This window comes from Protopterus annectens, chromosome 1.part1 (genome assembly GCF_019279795.1).
Source record: "Protopterus annectens isolate FY-2018-M chromosome 1.part1, PAN1.0, whole genome shotgun sequence".
NCBI lineage: Eukaryota > Metazoa > Chordata > Ceratodontiformes > Protopteridae > Protopterus > Protopterus annectens.
This window is the reverse complement of record NC_056726.1, coordinates 934,453,818-934,473,421: the sequence shown is the minus strand read 5'-3', so window position 1 is coordinate 934,473,421 and position 19,604 is coordinate 934,453,818. Positions and strand designations below refer to the sequence as shown.

The following is a 19,604-nucleotide window of genomic DNA, read 5'->3' as shown; positions in this document are numbered from 1 at the left end:
ATCTTGGGCCCTGCTCTACTAGAGATGCTCCATATCTGGAATAGATTTTCCATAAACATCAGAGTACCTCGATGAACCTCTTTAAGTGCAACTTTGATAAGTGGATGGGAAACCGCAAATGTATCCCAGGGTTTCCAAATGTGTCCCTCATTGACAAGGGCGACAGGTGCTGACTGAGGTTTCTTTTTGGGGATAATCTAATGGCTAGGTTTGTATGGGCCCCAGGGCCATTAGCCTAGTAACCTCCTATGATGCTATGATCCTATGGTTCTAAAGCTAAGTAGGAGTAATTTAAGAAATACAATATTGTGAGATATTAGCGGAGATAAGTAAGTTTGAGCTTTAAAAAAGAAGTAGTGATGGAATAGTAGTTTGGTTGTGCTAATTAGAAGTGAGTATAGTAGTTTAAGAAGTACAATAAACTGAGGTATTGGAATGGGATAAGCAGGTTAAGTGCTTTAGTCCTTTAAAGGGGGCATAAGAAAGGAGATGAACAGTGTTAGAGAGCTTCCTTTCATTAGTTATAGATCCTTTCATTGGTTATATAATTCTTGGGGATTTTGCTATACACATTTCCTTGCTTATGCAGTCTGCCCAGCTACCCTTCTACAGAGAAACCTCCCAAATTCCTTTTCTAAAAACTTTAACAAGTACTCTAGCAAATGTTTATCTTCTCTGGATGCTGTAACCCAATATATATTCTTATCCTCTTTGATTCATATAGTTATGAAACTTTTTCCCCTTTACTGGTTATGGATAACCAGTAACATGAATGTCATTTACCCCACAATCATAAGTATCGTTTTGCAAGCACAGTTGCATACTGATTAAATATCACATGCAGTGCTTTGCTGTCTTTTTCTGTTTCACAACTGCATGCATAAAAGTCTGCTCAGCTTGCTTCTAAAAATCTGAGAATGGCAAAATATTACCAAGCCCCATATTGTCTTTTTTTATGTCAGGGACGTTTTCAGGATCAGCTATGCACAGTTCCTTAAGCTAATATATCTCCCTCACTGCCTGAGACAACACAAGGCAATCACCATTGGCTTCATATTATCATTTTTATCAGTTGGACAGATATCCTGCAATGGGATTAAACCATTTGGCAGTGATCTTACTCCTCCATTCATCTATATAATACTTTCTGATAACTCATCAATAATTCCAAATTGTAGAAAGATTCTCCTATTATTGTACCTAGCTCAAACTGAAATCCTATAACAATGGAGTTTTCTGTTGAATTATTCATTGAGATGTCCATTAATCTGCAAATGGTGTCTAAGTAGTGGATAGAGTGTAATTTTAACCATGTGTTTCATATGTCTGCTAAGAGCAAATAAAGCAATTTGGTCAGACATTTCTCAGCCTTTCATAATATTAGCCTTTTAAGACAATTCGTAGACATTGTCTGGAATTACTGTAGCAATCTTGGTCATATGTTGGCACACTTGGCCATGGTTTGTCCTGACTTCAGAACTTGTGGAGTGATTTTCAGGGTACTGGATCTAACCCCTTTAAAATAACCACATAATGCGATTGACCAGATCCACACACATATACTCAGATACAACAGGATATTTAGGCCTACGTGCAGGGGTGAGTTTAGGCCACTTACCACTTGTACAGGGTGCAGCAATGTCTTTTTCCATAGCTGCTTGTTTAAAGCACAGATTCCTACAATCATCCAATTTTGCACAAGTCGAAACAACTTTTGTCAATTATGACTTTTTAACAAATTTTAAATCAGGTTGTTACAGAAGTATAGCGATAAACTTAAAAGCTGGTCTTGTAAATGTCTGAATATTAATGAATAGTCTACTGCCTGGTGTACTCAATCTACATATTGAGAGAGAGTTTATGAACTATGTTCCCTCATTGTATTTGTTCTTGTCATAGAGGCAAATAGTTTGCTTTTTCTATTCTGTATTAATGGAGATAACAATGTGTGGTGTTAGTATGGGTTGTGTCAGGCCTTATGTTGAGTCACAATGTGATCAATTAATGTAATGGAGCCGTTTCCTTTTCTGATATGAAATAAAGTTTCTAACTGATGGAAAAAAATTCAGATCAGATCCTTGTCTCTTTAGCATTCCATAACACAGCTTACTCATAAGGCATTTTTCATATCCCAAGCAGAGAACAGATTTAAACAATTGCAATTCTTCTGTCTTAACTCACTCATACATTTAATTTCCTTCTGACCACATTATGCAAAAAAGACTTGTTACCTAGTAAACTTTTCTTAAGATTTTCCATGCAGGAGATTGGTGTTCAAGATGCAATACTTCTGTCTCAGTGTTTGGATGATGTTCAGCGCTAAAAGAGTTTATTTATTTAGTGAAGACTGTCAGATGTCTGATTTATCTCAGACATCATGCCTTGACACACATACCACGTGTGCATTCTGTCGTACTGTGTGTGCCTTCGGTCATACCACATGTGCCTTCTGTCATCATAGTTCCCATGCACTGACACATCTGGCACTTCAGGCTTCATGACAATCGCTTTAATCTTAGCATCACCTTTTCCAAATGGCATGGTTCTGCTTGATTATGAGCCTTTGACAGCTTTCCAAAGGGAATGTGCTTATTTACTTGTGGCCCCAAGACCACGTGAAAGTAGTCAGTTATAGGTCTAAACCTTTTCAGCAGATAACTGTCAATAAAAAATCATCTTTTATCTTACTGATGAAATGCAATGGATGGCTCACTTCCATTTTGCCAAATTTTAGTTTTAGACACACTTTCCCTAAGGTTGTTTCTCTCTCCCACTTTGTGTAGCCTATAACCTGCAGGTCATCAGGTAAGATTTTCAGTCTCTTTGAATCTTTTAATACTCTGCTCAGCCTATTATAAGAGTTTCATGATATTACAGTTTCTTCATCTCCTGAGTGTATAAGGGTCTCAATTTAAGCTGTGTTCAACATTTACTTAAAAGCAGAACCTATCTGCTGTTTTCTTAGAGATTATGGCACCCAGTTAGATTTTGTTTTGCCCCAGCCACTTTAACAAAGTGGTATCAACACTATTGACAGAAGAAGCTTTTGGAGTTTCCATGGAGGGGTCACCTTTGGAGCTTATGTTTTCTAGTACTTTTATAATGCATGCTTTTTTTTCAGATCAGTAGCCATATCAGAATCATTTACTTGGGTAGCCTGAGAGAAGACTGAATAAACTAATCACTGATTATTGGAAGTAATGTTATCAGTAGAGTTAGAATCGATAGGTGCTGCCTGGAAGAGGGAAACCAGGAGGCAGTGAGGATTTTTTGTTTCAAATAGTTTGGAACAGGGACTTAGTTCTTCTTCCTTTTCCATTGCATGTCTGACCTCATTCTGTGACCTGCTTTTTTCTTCTCTCATCCTTCGTCTTTGGGGAGAATTAGGTCTACTGCTGAGCTGGGTGCTATATAGTTCTGGTACTCTCCATAATAGTCTCTGTCAGAATCATGTCTCTGTCTCTCTTCACATCTCCTGTCATTTCTTCTACATGGACCCTCTCTTCTGTATTCCTGTCCTGGGCTAGAATATGACTGAGGAAGAGAAAAACAGTGTGGAGGTCTGACCTGCAGAGACAATTCCACTAGAAGGTGTGAAGCAATAGATGCTTGCTGAGCTTCAGCAGAATTGGCAATAGCTTATGCTTTATTAGGGTTATTAGCCTGCTTATGCTGTTTATTTGTACCTGTATTTTTTGCCTTTTTAATGAAGTAGTTCAGTTCTATCCATACCAAGGGTATCCTGCCCTTTCACTTCTGTTACCTGGACTTAAAAAAAGGAATCCTTTCCCTCTTTTTCCATGGCATGGCTTTATCCTCCTCAGTGGATCTAGGCTATATACTGTTTTATCAATAATACACTGCACAGTTTGCTGTTTCTTTCCAAGTTTTAGGGTTAACTTTGCCCTGTTGTGGAATGTTAGGTTCTGAAAGTGCACATCTTGAAAATCATCACTCTCTGTATCTGAAAAAAGCATCAGCTGTGCTATACAAATATAAATAAGGAATTAAACCCGCACATAAGGCAGCTGTTTAATCTCAGCCTTACCACAGGATACGTGCCCAAGGAGTGGCGTACAGCAACTGTGGTCCCACTCCACAAAGGCGGTGCCTCTATGGACCCTGGTAATTACCGCCCCATAAGCTTAACAAGTCTAGTCTGCAAAGCTATGGAGAGGATCATAATGGAGCTCATAAACAAAGATATAGGGGACTTGCAGACATTGGACCCGACCCAGTTTGGCTTCGTCAAGGGAAGATCATGCCTTTTGAACTTGGTCGACTTCTTCGAAACAGTCACCAAGGCCATTGATAAGGGAAAGGCAGTCCATACAGCCTACCTTGATCTTGCAAAGGCTTTCGACACAATACCCCACTCGGGTATTGTAGAAAAACTTACCAGCTTAAATGTAAACCCATATGTCACAAGATGGGTTGCAAACTAGCTTAAGGACAGAACCCACAGGGTTAGAGTTGCTGGCACTATGTCAGACTCCAAGCCGGACACAAGTGGTGTCCCACAGGGCTCGGTCCTTGGCCCCCTATTGTTTGGCATCTACTTCTCAGAAGTGCAGGCCAACATGGGAGGACTTTGGCTGACAAAGTTTGCAGACGACTGCAAACTGGGTGCCATAGTGGAAAGTGCATCGAACATGGATATCCTTCAGAAGGGACTCACGGAAACAGATAGCTGGTGCCAGAGCCATGGCCTGAAGTTAAACGCCAAAAAATGTATAGTCATACCCTTCGGGAAAAACAAGGTAACCCCAAGCTACCATATAGGTGGCAATCCACTAAGCACAGAAGAGGTTATCAGGGACCTGGGGACCCAGGTTGACAGTGGCCTTTCTTTTGACACTCACGTTGCTAAAGTGGTTAGAAAGACCTTCTACATTGCCCACCTGATCATGAAGGGATTCACATCCAGATCTAGTGAGGTCATTGTTCCCCTGTACTCTTCACTTATCAGACCAATGATCGAGTACAATGCCCCATTCGGGATGTATCTCACCCGACATCTGCAGCAATTGGAGAGACCCCAAAAGTTCCTCACCAAAAGGATAAAAGGACTCCAAAATCTGTCATATGCTGCCAGATTGAAGAAACTCCAGCTCTATTTAGTCGCATACCGTCTGCTCAGAGGTGACATGTGCCTGACATACAAGGCCATGTCCAACCCGGAATTAATGGACATGCTCCACCTCAAAAAATCCAAATCCACCAAAACCACTAGAGCAAGTGACTTAAACCTTAGCACGGATATAAATAGGACGTGCTGGAGGGATAGATTTATCACTCAGAGACTCCCTATGCTGTGGAATAAAATCCCGGTCCATGTGAGGCAGAGCACCTCGCTGGCTCTGTTCAAGAGAAATCTTGACCTGTGGATGGGAGATTGTAGGTTTATCCCGGGAATCATCTCTGTGTCACTGCTGGACAGAGGCACAACAAACTAATGGGCACAGTATTTTTTCATGTAAGGGGTGGCATAAGCCACAAAAATTTGGGCTAGGCTTATAAATGCCTTAGGGCAGATAGCCTAGTATAAACCTATGAACCTATGAACCTATACACATCCTTTAATTGGTTACTGAATTTTTGGGGATTTTGCTATACACTACATTTCAATGCTTATGAGGCTTGTCTAGTTTCTCTTCTACGGCTGTTGTTGTATCTTTCGGCTTTTCCCAGTTAGGGGTCGCCACAGTGGAACTCTGGTCCGCTAATGATTGGCAGCAGATTTTTACGTACCGAGTTGCCAGCCCTGACGCACAACCTTCAACGAAGGTACGCCCATTCACGCATGTCTCCACACAGAAGACGCTTTAGCTGAGAATCAAACAGGGCAGCGTCTTACTGTGAGGCGACAACGCTACCACAGCACCACCACCACAGTACCTCCTAAGTTCCTTTTTTAAAAAACTTATGCAAGCTCTATGGCTCATTTTGTATCTTTTTCCCATAATGTATCCCTGTCTATCTTTTCATCATCTATGGACTGCCTTATTATGAAAATTTTTCCTGTTTACTGGTTGCTTTTGTGCTGAACTTACTTTCAGACAGCAGTAAAGTAATTTTTGGCAGATTACAGACCCTTGTTCCTTCTTGTTTACTTTTTTACCACTAGGAGGCTGGGGATCATTACTGTCAGAATAAGAGTCACTCATTCAGCTGTAGGCTGGGGAGCATCACTATCAGAATAAGAGTCATTCATGCAGTTAGTTTTCTTCATAGATATACGTTCCTCCTGAGTATCTGCTTAATGGGGTGCAAGACTTTCTATATGGGTGTTTGAAATTCTGCACCTCATTTTCACTACAGATACTACAGCTGACTGTCTCTGTTTTTAGAATTTAGACTGTCGGTTCTTTAAGTAATCCTCATTACTCTGCAAACCTTTTAAAACAGGTAGCTCTCTAAAAAGCAAAATTCCAAACCTCTAACCTATACTAGCAGAATGTCTGCATATTGCTAGCATAGATTAGAGAAATGATGCTAGCGCAAATTAGAGATTTGTGCAGCAGCAAGTCTCTAATCTGTGCTTGCACCATGTCTCTATGCTGACTAATCCTTCCTCAAATTTCACTCTGCAGTTTGAGCTGTACTTCTAAGTTATGTACTTTCATAGAAATCTGTTTTCATTTCTTAGCTTACCTATTTCTCTGTCTTCCTCAAATTCTGTAGGTGTTGCAGGGCAAGATGGACATTTTGATGTGATTATCATACCAGTTTTCACTGCATTTTTAAATGTGGGAACAAGCCATTTCAGATGCCCTATTTTCAGGCCCAATATACCCCTGCACATGATATCCCTGTTTTTGGATATATGTCCTTATTTTTCAGGTTTGATTTACCCCATCACACAATTCTCTGAATCTCTTTCATCACATTATTTTTGAATCTGTCTGGTACACAGAAAGCTACACTGCATGACCAATATATTAGTGGCACCAGTAATTTAAAAAAATGTATTACATTGTCTCTTTGATAATGTGATTCTCATTGACACTCTCTTTTTTTTCAAATATGCTTCTGAGTACTAACTACCCACATTTCTACTGGAAGTGGGAAGAATTATGTGATATTTGGTATTCAAAGTTTATGTTAATTAGGTGTTCAGATTTTTAGCTAGATGTTCTTACCTTTCAAGGGCCATAATTCCAATTTTCAATGTCTACAGGTTGAGGGGAATGGTGGGTCCCAACATGCTATTGGCTAAGGTTCCCTTATGGATATGCCTGCTGGTTTACATTTTCCTCAGCAATCTCCACAGTTGCTAGCTGGTCTGCTGTATTATCTAAAAACTTGAGAGCAGCAATAACACAATTTTATGGCAAAACTGTGTTAGTAATGAAATATTCAAGAATGGTTATATGCCACTTATCAATTCGCTCTATTTTTACACATTTGCAAGGTACATGCACAGTGAGTTATTTCCATTTCTGTTTTGCTATTTTAATTAGCTTATCCTGAATCATCTCCCATTTATGCTGTCAGAAAATTTAGGCTGGACTATGTTGTTGTCTTTCAGCTTTTCCCGGTTAGGGGTCGCCACAGCGGAACTCCGGTCCACTAATGATTGGCAGTAGATTTTCACGAAGGCCGAGGTGCAAGCTCGACGTCCATCCTTCAACGAAGGCACGCCCATTTACGCATGTCTTTCGAATGTCCATCCAACCACAGGGAGGACATGCAGACTCCACACAGAAGGCACTCCCCGCACTCCAGCCGAGAATCGAATGGGAAAACCTCTTGCTGTGAGGCAACAACGCTATTGCTGCACCACCACAGTATTTTATATTAGAGAATGGGCAATGTATACATGTCATCCTGAGTGGAGGACAAATGTTCTCCTGCAGTGTATTAATATACAAGTAATGCCCACTGAAAAATTAGCATATCAAGCCACCGTGGAGCTCAGACAAATGGCCACCATTAATTCACACCTGCTAAGCAGTGGGTCTGCTATTTAGCAAGTGTAAAATGTAAAACAAAAAAAAAAGTGAAAAAGTGTGTGTGTGTGTGTGTGTGTGTGTGTGTGTGTGTGTGTGTGTGTGTGTGTGTGTGTGTGTGTGTGCGTGTATGCGCGTGTGTGTGTGTGTGTGTGTGTGTGTGTGTGTGTGTGTGTGTGTGTGTGTGTGTGTGTGTGTGTGTGCGTGTGTGTGTGTGTGTGTGTGTGCGTGTGTCTGTGTGTGTTCATATCTGTTTGTGTGCAAGTGTATGCGTGCATGTGAGTGAAAGTGAGATTGAGCAAGCCTTTATTTTACACTCACTAAGCAGAGCTTTTGCTGTTTAGGGAGTGTAAAACAAAATAAACAGAAAAAAGTGTATTGGTGTGTATGTTTATGTATGAGTGCATTTATGTTTCTGTCTTGGTGTGTGAGTGAAAGCATGCATGAAAGCAGAAGAGACTGTGTGTGTATATGTATATGTGTGTGAAAGCAGAAGAGACTGTGCATGTGTGTATGAGAGAGAGAGAGAGAGAGAGAGAGAGAGTGTGAACTGTGAGATCGATTGAGCCATTATTTTACACGATAAGCAGCGCTTTTGCTGTTTAGTGAGTGTAAAGTAAAAAAGAAAAGAAACTTAAAATAACAAAGTGTGTGTGTATGTCTGTGAGTGAGAGTGTATGTGTGTATGAAAGCAGAAGAGATTGTGTATATGTGTATGTGTTATGTGTGTGTAACAAAGAGTGAGAGAGTGAAGTTTGAGAGCAATCCCTGGCAGCAGCAGTAGTTATGAGGTACATACTTCTTGACCTCTTACCTGAACATATCTGGATTAGCATAAAATAAACAGAGGACAAAGGCTCAAAATAACAATATATATTTTACATGATCTTGTTATAAAATCACAGCATTACTTCAACATTAGGATTTGTGTCAGCTTGCATTTTCAGAGGCAGAGGTGTGTATATGTGTGCCTGCATGAGAGAGATGCACCACTGCAGTGGTAGTAAAGAGGTCTATGTACCTCTTGATCTGTCAGCTAAAGAAATATGTGTAAATAAAATAAAGGGAGAACAAAGTCTCAAAAATAGGAACAGATTTTAATTATTGTTCTTATAAAAGTTGTTTAAATAACAGAATTTGTCAGAAAGAATTGTTTAAATGAAAAGGAATTCTGAAACTCAGATTTATGTAATGATTTAGAGACTTCAGTCTCTAAGAAATGGCAACAAACCCAATGTTTTAGGGGAAAGGAACCAAAAACTATAGTAAATACCTAGACATTGTTTAAAGTGTTATATTTTGGTAGTAAAATGCTTCCTCCAACACCATTAACATATACTACAGCAAGCAGGAGTGGCCTTAGGTCAACTGGTGCCCTAGGCAAAAGGGCTCCATGGCGCCCCTCACCACACTAACCAGTGCCCCCATCCTGGTCTACCTACACCAAATAAATACTGGAAAAGCGCCCCTGCTAGATCAGCGCCCTAGGTGGCCGCCTAGTTGGCCTATGCCTAAGGCTGGCTATGACAGCAAGTTTTAAACATTAGGTCAAGTAACTATTTTACATAAAAAAAATATATTTGTAAAAAAATATAGGTTCATAGGTTCATAGGTTTATACTAGGCTATCTGCCCTAAGGCATTTATAAGCCTAGCCCAAAGTTTTGTGGCTTACGCCACCCCTTATGTTAAAAAATACTGTGCCCATTAGTTTGTTGTGCCTCTGTCCAGCAGTGACACAGAGATGATTCCCGGGGTAAACCTATGATCTCCCATCCACCAGTCAAGATTTCTCTTGAACAGAGCCAGCGAGGTGCTCTGCCTCACATGGACCGGGATTTTATTCCACAGCATAGGGAGTCTCTGGGTGACAAATCTATCCCTCCAGCATGTCCTATTTATATCCGTGCTAAGGTTTAAGTCGCTTGCTCTAGTGGATCTGGTAGATTTGGATGAGGTGGAGCATGTCCATTAATTTCGGGTTGGACATGGCCTTGTATGTCAGGCACAGGTCACCTCTGAGCAGGAGGTATGCGACTGAATAGAGCTGGAGTTTCTTCAGTCTGGCAGCATATGACAGATTTTGGAGTCCCTTTATCCTTTTGGTGAGGAACTTTTGGGGTCTCTCCAATTGCTGCAGGTGTCGGGTGAGATACATCCCGAATGGGGCATTGTACTCGATCATTGGTCTGATAAGTGAAGAGTACAGGGGAACAATGACCTCACTTGATCTGGATGTGAATCCCTTCATGATCAGGTGGACAATGTAGAAGGTCTTTCTAACCACTTTAGCAATGTGAGTGTCAAAAGAAAGGCCACTGTCAACCTGGGTCCCCAAGTCCCTGATAACCTCTTCTGTGCTTAATGGATTGCCACCTATATGGTAGCTTGGGGTTACCTTGTTTTTCCCGAAGGGTATGACTATACATTTTTTGGCATTTAACTTCAGGCCATGACTCTGGCACCAGTTTTCAGTTTCCGTGAGACCCCTCTGAAGGATATCTGTGTCCGATGTACTTTCCACTATGGCGCCCAGTTTGCAGTCATCTGCAAACTTTGTCAGCCATAGTCCTCCTATGTTTGCCTGTACTTCTGAGAAGTAGATGCCAAACAACAGGGGGCCAAGGACTGAGCCCTGTGGAACACCACTTGTGACCGGCTTGGAGTCTGACATGGTGCCAGCAACTCTAACCCTGTGGGTTCTGTCCTTTAGCCAGTTTGCAACCCATCTTGTGACATATGGGTTTACATTTAAGCTGGTAAGTTTCTCTATAATACCCGTGTGGGGTATTGTGTCGAAAGCTTTTGCAAGGTCAAGGAAGGCTGTATGGACTGCCTTTCCCTCATCAATGGCCTTGGTGACTGTTTCGAAGAAGTCGACCAAGTTCAAAAGGCATGATCTGCCCTTGACAAAGCCAAACTGGGTCGGGTCCAATGTCTGCAAGTCCCCTATGTCTTTGTTTATGAGTTCCATTATGATCCTCTCCATAGCTTTGCAGACCAGGCTTGTTAAGCTTATGGGGCGGTAATTACCAGGTTCTGTAGAGGCACCGCCTTTGTGGAGTGGGACCACAGTTGCCGTACGCCACTCCTTGGGCACGTATCCTGTGGTAAGGCTAAGATTAAACAGCTGCCTTATATGTGGGTTTAGTTCCTCATTGAGTTTGTGTAGCACACAGCCGGGGACACCATCCGGTCCCATTGATGCTGTGTTTTTAGCTTTAGAGAGAGCAGCTTTCACCTGCGCATTTGAGATGTCTGGGAGGCTACACTCCGCTGGGATAGTTATCTCTCCTTTTGGGGGGGAGAGGGGGGTGAAGTTTGCACTGAACCTGTCTGCCAGTATGTTGGCAATGTCTGTGGATTCAGTGATTTTTGTATCATTTTGGACTGATTCTGTGCATATCTGGGAGTTCCCACCCAGGTTTCTAACATAGCTGAAGAAGGCCTTATGATTGTCTTTTGAATCTATTGCAATTTTTCTCTCAAAGTTGGCCTTGGATGATTTTATGAGTGCTCATATATTTTTACTAATAATGATCAAGGGTGTCTTCTCTTTTATGGATTTTGCTCTATCATGTAACAGCTTTCTCTTCTTATTGTAAAGTTTGTTTATGGCCGGGGTCCACCAGACTGGACGCTTGCCCCTGGTGGAAAGAGTCTTGGTTTTATTAGGGATTGCCTGATCCATGCAGTCCTGGAGGTGTTCGTAGAAGGCATTTTGTAAGGGCTTCCGCAGCTTGGATTGTGGTTTCCACTGGCTCGGGGGCCTTGAAGAATACCACACCAGTCTTGAGTAGTGTGAAGTTTGCTTTAGAGAAGTTCTTCACTGTGGTCTTTTTTGTTTGGGGTGGGGGCGGGATGTGGATTTCCAGTGAGATAAGTTTGCGATCTGATCTCACCAATGAGGGATATACTTCCAGTGTGGAGCATTTTGTCCCCATGTTTGTGATGATGAGATCTAGTATATTTTCTCCTCTTGTGGGAATGGTGACTAGTTGTTCCATGGCATTTGAATTTATGAACTCCAGGAACCTTTGGGCTGGAAAGTTGGGGCTTGAGTAATGTTCCCAGTCTATATTCGGGTAGTTGAAGTCACCCAATATAATGGTGTTTGGAGATACATTTATACCCTCCAGTGTCTTCAGGAAGGCTGTGTGGGGTTCCTGAGTTTGAGAGGGTGGCCTGTAGCATGCTACAAATTGTAGAGCAGTTTTTCCTATGGTTAATTGCACCTGGATGGTTTCCGATGCTTCGTGCGTTGCCACCAACCTGGAGGTGTGGGTATCCTTGATGAATATGGATACACCCCCTCCTTTTGTGGTGTGGTCCGGGTTTTGGGGCCGGAACGTGTGATATGAGGTAAAACCTGATAGTGCCGGGGTGCTCTCAGGAGCCATGAACCAGATTTCAGTCACAGCACAGACATCGATGTTCTCCATACTGAGAAGGGCCTCGAGTGCGTGCATTTTGAGATTTAGACTTTTGGCATTGAGCAGCATTACCCTTAGTTTCTTCCCATTTTTGTTTTCTAGGGTGGTAGGTTTAGAATTTGAGCCTTGCCTAAAAAAGGCACTATGGGGGTGGCAAGAGCCTTAGCCAATATCCGGAATCCCAGGGGTGACAGGTGCAAGCTGTCCCTTGCGAAGCAGCGTGGCTTGTCAAGCTTGTCATCCCAGGCAGACAGACACTGGATCCCCTTTGAATGACACCAGAAATTAAGCCAATTGTTAAAGCTGATCATCATGTCTCTATGTTGTGGCATCATTCTTGGTGAAGGAAGGATACTGCTCAGGGTCAGGGTCATACCTGCCTGGGCTACATAATCAGAGAGCTCCTCTATGTCTCTTTTCATGTAGTCCAGGGAGGTACGTCTCAGGTCATTCACACCAGCATGGACAATGACTGTGTCATATTTGTACTAGCTGTGGAGTGACCCAAGTGCTTGTGTTATGTGGCGGATTCTAGCGCCCGATAGGCAGCTTACTGTGACCCTCTCCTTGTTCAGCCTGGTGAGTGGGACGTCAGTGTGTCTGACTATGGAGTCACCTATGACAAGTATGTTTGGTGTTGTATTTGGCCTTAAGGGCTGTGACTGCTTTTGCACACTGATTTTGTGGTTTATGTGTTGCCTGTGGTGTGTCATGAGGTGGCAGTTGCTTGGATGTCTGCTTTGGAGGCCTCTGCTGTTTAGGTAAATTTTTGCTCAGAGCCTCCGAGTATGACTTTGTGTGTTTATGTGTTTGATTCATTGTTGTGATAGCTTTATGTGAGACTGGATTTGTGGTGTGTGTAGCTGCCTTCTCCTCCTGTCTGGTCTTGCCAGTCCTCAGTTGAGAGAGCTCAGCCTCCAGTTTGGCTAAATAGCTGCATCTCTCGCAAGTATTTGTGTTATGTGGGAGGAGGAGAGGGTTGTCAGTGTACATGAGGCAATTGTAACATTGCCTCAATATTCCCAAATTCACCAACTGGACAGGAGAGGACGCCAGCATCTGGCCCTTCGACATGCTAGAGAAATTTAGAAGTTAGGGGTGTAACTGAATAAGAGAGGACTTAGTAAGGAAGTGGGTACTCCTGGGGGGGGGGGTTTGCTAGTGAGGGACTTTGTATAATACAGAAGTGCTAAACCTGAAAAGAAGATGCTTTTATGCCAAGTAAAAGCTTTTAGGAACAAGTGCTGCGCTTTTTAGTTAAGGGATATACTGTTTAGATTACTAGTAGAGCAGTTCTAAGGGAAAAAATGAAGAACAGACTTTATGGAGCCAGAAAAAGTTTAACCTTGTTAAACCGGCGCTGCCCGATGCTGCTCTAGTGGCAACTCCGCGCTAAAGCACTCTAAAGCGTGCTTGATAGCAGGGGCTGGAAAGAGCCAGGAATTGACCCCTTTTGGCCAATAAAACTACATTTTCAAGTCAGTAACCACTCCCACGGGGGCAGGGAAGCAGCTCAATGTTTTACACTGCCACTGATCAACAGAGAGACTTTCCTCTAGCCCAAGCAAAAATGGCCTCACAGAAACTTACAAAACAGTTCAAGAACAGCAAGCCTGTAACTTGAACTTTTTTAAATCTTCAGAAAAGTGGGAAAAAAGCAAGATTTTTTTGTTTTTGTTTTTTCAGAGATAGCAGAGGTTCACAAGTAATATCAAGTTATAACAGTGCAGTAAATGACCCCACACAAGAGTGCTAGGTCAAAGACAGAAAATATGCAAGTTTTGAGAAAAAAACAATTTTAAAATTAAGTGCAAACAGGAAAATCAGTAAACAGCTTTGGTTGTGCTCTAAATACAGCTACTAATGCAGAAATCAAGTTTAACAAGCCAGAAAATGCTCAAACTAGGCAGCTATGCAGAAAAACTTATCAAATATATAGTACTTTAAAAAATAAGTAAGTAAAACATGACACTTTTACAGATGCCCATTCACACTAAGTGTAGTAATGCCCACCAGGGTGTGTGTTAATGTATAATTAATGACTTTCCAAGGGTGTAGAGGCCCCCCATCAGTGGGCAGGCCTTAATTACAGATTAACACGCACTATGTCAGGCATTATTACTTGCGTATCAGCTATGAATTTATCTGTAGGTGAGAATAAGCTGGTTTATAATTTAATTTGCTAAATATGCATCTATCACTAAAAATGAAATTGCTGTACAGCAGAAAAAAAGAAAAGTCAGAAAAAGTTACTTATATCAGTTCCAGGATGGGGTCAGACATGCACATGACTGGTCTTTCCTAATAAAAAATATTTGTGAATGTGAGAATTGGTTGACTGCTGTTTTGCTGATTGATATGAGCGTTAGAGATATTCTACTTAAAGCTGCTTTCAGCGAACTGTAACTGGTGCCATTTACCCACTGTTGTCTGACATTCGAGTTAGTATATATAAGTTTGGGGTGTGAGGGGTCTCCTCAGTCACAGCTTTTTTGCTGCTCATTGAAAGTGACATTCAGAGAAATTGTTCACTGTTGTCAGTCAGGAAAATATATTTTGATAAATTATTATGAATCTGGTTATTTAATATTCATAAGTCCTTTGTTAGCAGATTATTCTTGTTAAAGGGTCTTTTATTCCTTTACGAGTACTGGAAAATAGTCTTGCATTCTCTATCCAGCCTTTCTCTCTCGCTCTCTCTCTCTCTCTCTCTGACAATAACAAAAAAAAAAAAAAAAACGATGGTACTTCCTTAAGCATCCAGCTTGGCTCCTCTGTAAGCTAAAGTCCAATTCAGTTACAGGTAGACCTGGTGAAATTTCTGTTCCTGGCACTCTTCACTCTACCTCCCAGAAAATGAATCTGCCTTTGTGGGCTGGCCTGATCCTGGATTAGCAAGATGCAATACCGCAGTCCTTGATTCCTTTTACAGAGTGCATAGTAGGATAGCAGTCTTTCAGCAAAGCTCTTTCAGCGTCTGTCTCCCTGTTTTAGCTAACATACATCTATATCTGACTGGGGAAAAGAGCATGAATGAATATTTGAAAGTCTCACCATTTGAATACATTCTCATGCAGTACATATCTTCTCCCAAAAGCAGGGAGACTTGGATATTCCTTTATACTGCTTCGGCAGTGGGTTGAGTCCAGCTGTGGGCATATGATTCTTTTTTGTGTGTATGTTAGACTTTGAATAAGCTTGTTTTTTTCTTTCCACAGTTCATTATTTATTTGACTAAAATATGGCCTGAGAGTAGAGAGGTTTGCAGCAATTACTTTCTTTCACATTCTCTGAGTTTTTATCAACCCTTTCTGACTTCTTGACACTGTAATGTCCAGATCACAATAGTGTTGTTTTTTTTTACGCATCTGTCTTTGAAGTCTATTCTTCGTGAGGGCATTGCTGGTTCTATACTTCACTTGGCAAGCTGAACATAGGTACTCAGTGCAGATGGCCAGAAGATAGCAGGTTTTTGTTTCTTGCTAGGAAAACAAGTCTGAAATTACATGCCTTTTGCTTAAAAGCTGAGAAAACAAATCATTTCAATGTCATAGCTTCATGCTGTCTCGTTTTCAGTGGTTTTGTTACATACTGTCACATGATATGTTTGAATTTAGAGTTGTCAAAATTAATTTAAAGCAATATAAGAATACAAAATGAATAAATCCAATCTGTATGTATTAACAATGGCATGATGCAAGCAATACCCAATAGCATAAACAGCAGTAGCATATGTAATAATAACAATACGGCTAATGATAACCAAGGTTATCAATGTCAGTAATTCATATATTTATTTTTCTTTTCAAAGAGTTTTTTCTCTATAGCCCCCATGACAGATTGCTCTGCAACTGATCTAGAAGTTTTCCCTTTAGCAGTTGTAAGTTTCATAAGATTTGTATATTTTTTCTTTTTTTATTTTTTTTTATGTTTTCTGTAAAGTTCTACAGCACAAGAGTGATGCTGTTCTACAGGTTTACTTGGATGAAGGTGAGGACTGCTTTTCCTTCTTACTTGCCTGACTTTTTTTGTAGAATTAGCCCTCTAGTAGATATTGAGATAATGAGAGCTAAATCTTTGCTTATGGCAGATAATTTTTTCACTGGGGCCTATCAATTCGGAAATAGAATATTAAGTGTTATTTTTTGCGCTCAGAAATCAAGTATTATTTTCCTTTATTTTTCCATGTATAAGAGTGAGCATGCATTTTTACATTGCTGTTATGTTGATTTGTGCAAAAACTAGAATTTATCTTCCAGTATCTGTTCAGTATTCATTAGAAAAGTAAATGGTTAATGATACTTTAATGGGAGTTTACAATACCTCTTTTGAATGAGCATTCTAATTTGTGTCTAATTTTCATTAATATTTTTTTGATATTTTTTGAGATATGTCTCGATTTTCAGGCTTGGTTTACTGCTTCACACAATTTTTTGCATCTCCACCATCATACATGATTTTTGTAGCTGTCTGTTACACAGAACACCACTTTACATGACCAACCTACTAGGGCACTGATAATTTAAAGAAAGGGGATATACTTCTTACATCTCCCTTTTTCAAAATTAAAAATATATTACCTTGTGTGGCAGAATTCTACAGTACAGTTCATTATAGTCTAAAGATTTTACTCTGTCTCTCTTAAAATGTGCTCATATTTTACATCTGTTTTGTGACTCTCTGTACTTCTGAGTAGTAATTAGATGTCTAGATTTTTGGTTGGACATACCTACTTATCAGGGTTCAAGTAACCTTTGGAGTTTGAAAGGTATGATTTGACCCATTCATTCCTCCTTTTTTCCTCCTTTGAGGTGAGAACCCCTTGTCTCATTCATTCCTTAGAGTTGGTAAGATTCAGTTGGTAGTGAGCTGGATAGCCTGCAGATCCTGTGTGCTGTCCTATCTTCCCCACCCTTGGTAGCTTATGTACTCCATTATTGTTGCTCTCAAGATGCTCAGCATGTTATCATGCATGAATTTCTCCTGGCTAAGCAGCTCAGTGCTGTGCAAAATGGGCAGGTAATTTCTTTGTTACAGGAGATTCACATGCACACTAATAGCCGTCACTAATGCAGTGTGCCAGTGTAAGTAAGTTCCTTGTTACAGGAGATTCACCTGCACTTCTATAGCTGTCAGTAATGTAGTGAGCCAGGGCAGGTAATTTTCTTCTTAATGCAAATTCACCTGTACTCCTATAGCTGTCACTAATGCAGTGTGCCAGGGCAGGTAAGTTTCGTGTTACAGGAGATTCACCTGCACTCCTATAGCTGTCAGTAATGTAGTGACCTGGGGCAGGTAAGTTCCTTGTTACAGGAGATTCACCTGCACTCCTATAGCTGTCAGTAATGTAGTGACCTGGGGCAGGTAAGTTCCTTGTTACAGGAGATTCACCTGCACTCCTATAGCTGTCAGTAATGTAGTGACCTGGGGCAGGTAAGTTCCGTGTTACAGGAGATTCACCTGCACTCCTATAGCTGTCAGTAATGTAGTGACCTGGGGCAGGTAAGTTCCTTGTTACAGGAGATTCACCTGCACTCCTATAGCTGTCAGTAATGTAGTGACCTGGGGCAGGTAAGTTCCTTGTTACAGGAGATTCACCTGCACTCCTATAGCTGTCAGTAATGTAGTGACCTGGGGCAGGTAAGTTCCTTGTTACAGGAGATTCACCTGCACTCCTATAGCTGTCAGTAATGCAGGGAGCCAAGCTGTCTGTAGCCTTCCAGCACTGATTTTCTGGCATTGGCCTCTGAATGACACCCTTCTCTGTCCTGCTGCTCCAGCACTGATGTTTCTAGTCAAACAGGGTTTATCTGGGGTACACTTAGGGCTTTATCCCCTAAACCAATGTGTTGTGCTAAGAGTGAATATTTTGTTTTGTGTAACATCAAGGTTATTTGCTGTAATCTAGGATTTAGATTTTCATTTTCCTGCAGTTTAGGAGAAAAGCAAGTTTTGTCAGAGGGAATGATCTCTACTCTACATCTCTGTGTCAAAAATCTTTATTATGCTAGCAAAGCTTTTTTTATAACAGTTAGTTCCTAAATAAGATAGCTGAAAATGATGAATGCTATTTAAATGTGAAGCTGAACTCCAGTATTTATTTTTAACATTTGAGGAATTTTACTGAACTATGAGCGGCTGCACTTTCTCTTAAACATTATTATTCATTATCTATATTTTTTTTTCTTGGAAATTCTCTCAGTAGAGTTGACTCCTGTGGGAATGTGACTGCAGAGGTGTATCTAAGAACCTACCTCACTCCTTGTATTAATGATTGTGGCACCTATGGACAATGCAAACTGTTGAGAACCAATAACTATCTGTATGCCGCCTGTGAATGCAAAGCAGGTAAGAAACCTATAACTACATCCAGTACAGCATGGTTTGACATTTTAAAAGTATAAATTCTACAGTTTATCAGCTTTACAGATTCTGTTTGGATTACTGTTATTATGGTTTGCTATAATGGAGGCTGAACATCTGACCTGTGAAGGCTTTATTCTGAACATAATGTTTCTGGAAAAAAAAAACTCTGATCAGTAAAACTTTTTTGTAAGTTTGCTGATAGTGTTTTCTACAAAGCAAACATTTAACCTCTGTTTTCTAGGACTACATACAGGCTTTAAAGTAGTATGCTGTGGAACAAATGGATCATACATTCCACTCTGATGTAATAAAGTTATAAAAGCATTAATTACACTAATGAGCACACAGTTTAAATTGTGCAATAATACCATTGGTCATTATATAGTTCACCTTGTACACAATACAACAAAATGCTTGTTTTACAGTGTACTGCAAGAAACTTTTTTTAAATGTAGGCAATGAAAGTAACTCTTGCAAATCTGGGAATGCACGTTTCCTTTTACACGTCTAAACACCCAGATACTGTATGAACTTTTTTATGCAGGTACACTGTTGCAAGTTGCTGTATTGTATATGTGTAAATGAAACACTTGTTCTACTATCTGATTTTTTGCACCATTCATTTAACTACTTAAATCTATATTTGCATCTTTGTTTATTAACTACCCTGTTAGTTGCGTCTATATACGTGTTTATTCTTTTCATCTTATCTTAAAATTTTGCAATTTATTATACACTACATATGTATTATAGAATATATATGTAGATGATATATTTGTATAGAAACTTAATTTTATAACAAAACTATTGGACATGCAAGATACACTTTCTTTAGCTGTATTCCTGGTGTTATT

At 40.5% G+C, this 19,604-nt stretch overlaps 1 protein-coding gene across 2 annotated transcripts in view; it reads left to right on the top strand.

The window, feature by feature from the left end:
• Positions 1 to 19,604, top strand: part of TMEM8B (transmembrane protein 8B) — a 2,953,746-nt gene that overhangs the window by 2,339,781 nt on the left and 594,361 nt on the right. Inside the window, exon 9 of one of the 2 annotated variants that reach the window (XM_044079042.1) lies at positions 18,590 to 18,732. In XM_044079042.1, the coding sequence (XP_043934977.1) occupies positions 18,590 to 18,732 (143 nt within the window). Of the gene's footprint in view, positions 1 to 18,586; positions 18,733 to 19,604 lie in introns of both variants that reach the window. The other variant, XM_044079038.1, reaches the window with a different exon arrangement.